The sequence below is a fragment of the Manis pentadactyla genome, chromosome 15 (genome assembly GCF_030020395.1).
Source record: "Manis pentadactyla isolate mManPen7 chromosome 15, mManPen7.hap1, whole genome shotgun sequence".
Lineage (NCBI taxonomy): Eukaryota > Metazoa > Chordata > Mammalia > Pholidota > Manidae > Manis > Manis pentadactyla.
The window spans coordinates 19,025,743-19,031,077 of NC_080033.1; the positions used below are offsets into that span (position 1 = coordinate 19,025,743).

At 56.3% G+C, this 5,335-nt stretch overlaps 1 protein-coding gene across 1 annotated transcript; it reads right to left on the reverse strand.

The window, feature by feature from the left end:
* Positions 1 to 986: 986 nt before the first annotated feature.
* On the reverse strand, positions 987 to 5,069 carry LOC118934013 (protein FAM187B-like). Its single transcript, XM_036929094.2, is given in 5 exon segments — positions 987 to 1,483; positions 1,486 to 1,565; positions 1,567 to 1,614; positions 4,377 to 4,517; positions 4,519 to 5,069. Coding segments are annotated over 5 exon segments (1,065 nt in total). The 3' UTR covers positions 987 to 1,238.
* Positions 5,070 to 5,335: the final 266 nt, after the last annotated feature.

The window sequence follows — 5,335 nt, forward strand, 5'->3', positions numbered from 1 at the left end:
AGCAGGCAGGCCTGGGCTTTGGACCCGTGCTCGGCCCTAGGTGTTCTACCTCCTGCTGCTACACAATGCGCTATAGGTGCAGGACTCTGGGGGTTTCCTGGGGCCGGTGGGGGGCATGCCCAGGGGTGGTCTTTCACTCTCCTATCACTAGCCCCTTCCCACATTCACTGTGTGACCTCAGGAAGGTCGCTTGAGCCCTCTGTGCCCTGAGGTTCTCAGCTACAGAACAAGTTCTTTACAGTAGCCTGAGCCTCGTGGCTGGCTGTGAGGACATGTTTGGGAAGGGCACAACTCTGACCATGTCAGGAGGTCTCCAAAAGTTTGCTATTGGTACCGTTACTCTCTGCCTCTGCTTCCCAGTGGACCCCCTTTAGTTCTCCATGAACACTCCCCCATTCTGCAGGATTTGTTGCATCTCTGGGCACATACAAAGCCTCAAGTGTTTGGTAACAGTGTCTGGTACGTGAAGGGGGAGCTCTGCCTCTCTTTGGAGGCAGGAGTTCTGTTCTGGACGTTTCAGATCTGTCCTGTCATTGTCGCTTCACAAGGTACTATCAGGGCAATGAATTTTACAAAGTATTGATATTTTGCTTTTCACTCTTGCTCTCTGCTAAACTGTGTACAGCTGTCCCTTGAGCAACGCAGGGTTAGGGGTGCCCACCCCTGCTCAGTAAAAAATCCAAGTATAACTTGAGTCCTCAAAAACTTAATTACTAATAGCCCACTGTTGACTGGAAGCCTTACTGATAACAGTCTATTCACACATATCTTATATGTTATATGTATTATGTAGTATAGTCTTTCAATAAAGCTAGAAAATGTTTTCAAACTGTTGTAAATCTGCGTACAACTTTCCAATATATTTATTGAAAAAAATCCGCATATAAATGGACCTGTGCAGTTAAAACCTATGTTGAACAAGATCAACTGTATGTGATTTCTGGGAACAGAGAGGCCTGGTGATTCTGGCAGGTCGGCTGGGCCAGGCCAGCACCTTGTCCCAGTGTGGGGGCCTGTCTCCCCTTCTTGGGGTCTGAGGGGATTCTCTCCGCTCCGAGAGCCAGGAAGGGGGACGGCTGTCTGGCTGCCCTGGGCCACCACTCCCGCAGCACCTCCTGACTTGGGGAGGTGCGGCTATGCCTGAAGGCCCTGGGGCAGGGGGGCCAGGGGCAGGGAAGCTGTGGGAAGGCAATGAAGGTGCGGGAGTCCAGGTCTCCTGGGCACCGGAGGCTCTCGCTTTATTTCACCAGCAGCACCTGGTCACTTGTTTTGCCCCGGGAAGGGTGGAGGAGCCCGAGCAGCACCCCGAGCAGGCCCAGGACTGTGCCCACCAGCGTCAGCTTCAGCCCTTTGAGGATGGGGTCGGCCTTCCCCTTTTGGGCCTTCCCTGCCGCCTGCTGTGATCCAGCCTCCTCTCTTGACTGAGTCCCCAGAATATTGTGATCGGGCTTGGGGTTGAATGGAGCCATGAGCTCCTGCTGCTCTTGTAAATGGCCGGCTGGAACACCTGCAGTCGCTGGCCACCGCTGGAGGGGTCCAGGACAGTGTTTATGTCCCGGCCTGAGCTGGCCCTGCCAGGTCAGGGGGTTGTCGTTGGCTTCCCAGATGACGGGCCTGCAAAGGAAGACATGGTCAGCTGCAGGGCTCCAGGGGTAGAGGGGGTCTGATGTCTGAAAGGAGGTGGAGAAGGTGGCACCTTCTTCCCTGGGGAGTAGCAAAATCACCCCTCTCAGGAGTGGAGCGGTCAGCAAGAACGGGGTAGGCTGGGAACTCAGAGTCCACCCCACGTTGAATGGGCCACTTGGGCAATGCCTCTTTGGGCCTCCATTTCCTTATCTGTCCTTCTTGTACCTACCCTGGAGTGTAACTTGGAGGAACTAGCAAGAGCTCTCCCTAAATGATTTGCATGCCCTGTACCTGCCTGGCCTCATTTTATCCCCTCTCCCCTGCCCTCTGCCCCAGCCCCAGTGGCCTTCTAGATTGTTTCTCGGCATGCTGGGCTCTGCCCTGCCACAGGGCCTTTGCTTTGCCTGTCCCCTCTGCCTGGAGGGCGCTGCCTCAGTACACAGGCTCCTCAGCAACTTCCAGTCCCAGCTGAAATGGCACCTTCTCAGAGATGGCCTCACTGACCTCCCTGTTTAAAATGTCATCTCCCCCACGCCACCACCCTTACCACCCCTAAACTCTGTGTGTTTTATTCGTGCAATTGATTTGCCACTCCATGAGGGCAGAAGTCTTTTCCAGTTTTGTTCTTCACTGTTTCTCAGGTACACGCTTGGCTTATGAATGCTCAGTGAAAACACAGTAAGTGAATAAGTGAACCAGGCATGTCACACAGCCCATTGTGGCTGAGAAACAAAAGGGACACTCAGCAGACAGTACTGACAAGGCTGATGATCCTAAAGCAGTCACTAATGCCTATGAGCGCGTGCTCACTGGTATTTGCCCCCTTGGACATCACAATGACCCCGTGGGGCTGGGGCCAGTAAGACCTCTGTGCTGAGCTGGATAACGTCCTCCCCAAATTCATGTTCTACCTGGAACTTCAGAATGTGTCTTTATTTGGAAATAGTCGTTGCAGGTGTCATTAGTTAAGATGGGGTCGGAGTGGAGTAGGGTGGGCCCCAAATCCAGCACGACCTGTGTCCTTGTAAGAAAAGGAGACCAGATGCAGAGACACAGACACACAGGGAGAAGGCCATGTGATGACAGAGTCAGAGATGGGGGTGACAGCTGCAAGCCAAGGAAGGCCACGGACTGCCGCCACCACCAGAAGCCAGGACGGAGGAGGAAGGATTCTCCCCAGCCTCTCAGATGGCGCATGGCCCCGCTGATGTCTTGCCCCTGGGCCCAGCGTGCCGAGGAACAGTCTAGGAGGCCACTGTGGATGGGGCAGAGAGCAGGGGAGAGCGGAGAAAGTGAGGCCAGGCAGGTATGGGCCTGGCCCAGAACTGAGGGAGAACAAAGTTCTGTTAGTTGAAGTCCCCAGTTTGTGGTGCTTTGTGATGGCATCCCCGGAGCTGGTACAGCCCCTATTCCACAGATGGGGAGACTGAGGACCAGAGAGAAGCCAGACCCCCAGAGTCACACAGCTGGAAAGTGGCAGAGCTGGGGTTAGGGCCCCAGCCTGGATGAACCCAGATCCAGGACAGAAACCTCACACGAAATGTCGCTGTCGTCTGCTCCCTAGAGGCATGAGCAGCTCTTGAAACCGCAGGGACCTACCTTGGTTCTTATCTCAAGTTCCCCGTGACTAGAACTCCTGTCCAGCAAATGAGCTGGAGTAAGTGACCCAGTGTAGATGGGAGGAGGGGTTCACGTGCGCTTGCTGGCACTTCTGAAGTGCGAGTTTTTTTAGGGGGCAGGTGTTGCTTTTATACTTAAAGGAAGAGGATGATGAAGGGAGACAAAAGGGTATGAGAGAGAAAGAGAGGAGAACCAGAAGTCCCAGCGGGAGTAAACAAGGAGGAGGAAACCAGGTGAAGTGCTGGGGCCAGAGCCTTCAGAACCCGGGACTGCAGAGGCCCCAAGAGGTTGCCTGGGCTCCCCCTTTGCACGGGAGAGGCTGCTGCTGGCATGTGAGGAAGGAGGGCAGGGAGGGCCCAAGGTCCAACAAGCGGACGTAAGGTCTGCATGGCCACCTTGCCCCTACGGGTCTCCCTGGGCAGAGGCAGCATCCCTCTGAGCTGTGGCTTCCCCACCTGGGAGCCGAAGTCCTTGGAGTCCACAGCAACCAGGGCTGGGGAGAGAGACAGGAGCGGGTGCAACACACGCTGAGTTCGCAGGGACCAGCCCGTGGTGGAAGCGCAGCCCTGTGAGTGGCTGTGGCTCTTATGATATTAGGGCGGGGGCAGGTGGTTTGGGGAAAATGAGGCAAAGGGGAGAGTTCCCGGGGACTCCAGGCAGGAAGACAAGGACATGAGTGTGAGCTCGGGGAGGCAGTCCCTGAGGGGTACCCCTGGGGCGCTATCATCCCTCCCAGGGCTTGCTGACCCTCCCAGGTGAGCAGAGGCCTCAGGGCCCCAGGGCTCCCCTCGGCTTCCCCCAGGAGGGCCCTGGCGCCTGCCTGGGCTTCCCCATCTCAGCCCTGGCGGTTCCAGGCTGTCTCCTGCCCTGGGCTTAGTGGCTTCCTGAGGAGAGGGCCTGCGGCTGTCAGGTGACCACCACGTCCACAGCATCACCCAGCACGGGGACGGCACGGGGTCACCTGCCCCGAGTGTTAGCTCTTGCCCTAAATTGTGTGTGGGCCCTGGGGGATTCTTGCCAAAGGAGCATCTGAAGAAGCCAGTGCAGAGTCTGCGGAGCTGACCAACTAGACCCCATCCCTCTCTGCATGGCTAGGGGCTCAGGGCGGGGCTGGTGCCCACTTCCATCACCTGTACATGGATCCTAAGGGGCGGGGGAGCCACGCAGATCCTGACTCCTCACTGAGCTCGAAGCTGTCAAACGTGATGTACCCCACATCTGATGTTTTACACTGGATGTGGCAGGCTTCCACCTGCATCTCAGGCCGCAAGTGCATCTCCCAAGTAGAGCCAGCAGGGCATGGGTTCCTCCGGGGGCTCCTTGATATAGCAGTACCCCAGGCGTTTGCACTCCCCCGGCTCCCCACAGCGGTTACAGTCCTGCCAGGGCTCCCAGCGGGTGAAGATGAGCTCCTTGCCACCCAGCCTCAGGGTCTCATTCTGCAGGGGCTCTTGGTCCGGGTCTTTGTGGGTAATATGCAGGGTGCTGACGTCCTGGAAGTCGATCTCATGCTGCACTAGTAAGGTGTCATTCTTTTCCCAGCAGTAGTAGAAGCCCGTCTGGGAGGGCAGTGGGCTTCTGATGAGAATGCCATCCCCAGGCATTATCTCTATGTTGGAAAGAACAGGGATGTTGCTGGACCAGCTGGTTCTGTCTTGCAGGAGGAAGTACCACTGTGCCTCAGAAGAGTTGCACGGCAGGAAGACATCATTGTGCGAGAGTAGGGCCCGTTGGCATTGCTTGCCAGGAGGACAGCTGATGGAAGTGTAGGATCCCAGCACTGGGACAGCAAAGTTGAGCAGCAGGCACAGGGTGGTCAGCATGGCGCTCTGGGACTGTGGGGTGGGCTGAGCCCCACCCTGAACATTGTGACGTCACCCATGAAACTCAGGCCTCAGCCCTGGACAGTAAGACGAACTGCAGTCCCCCCCATGGGTGTGTGAAATGTCACGAATCTCCATTTGTGCTGTGACCAGTTAACCCCCTATTTAAGTTCTACCCCAAGCCATTTACTCTGCTGGGGTAGGAGGAAACTGAATTTGTCTTTCCAGGGTTTCCTCTCCCACCCCCCCTGCTCTGGCACTGAAGT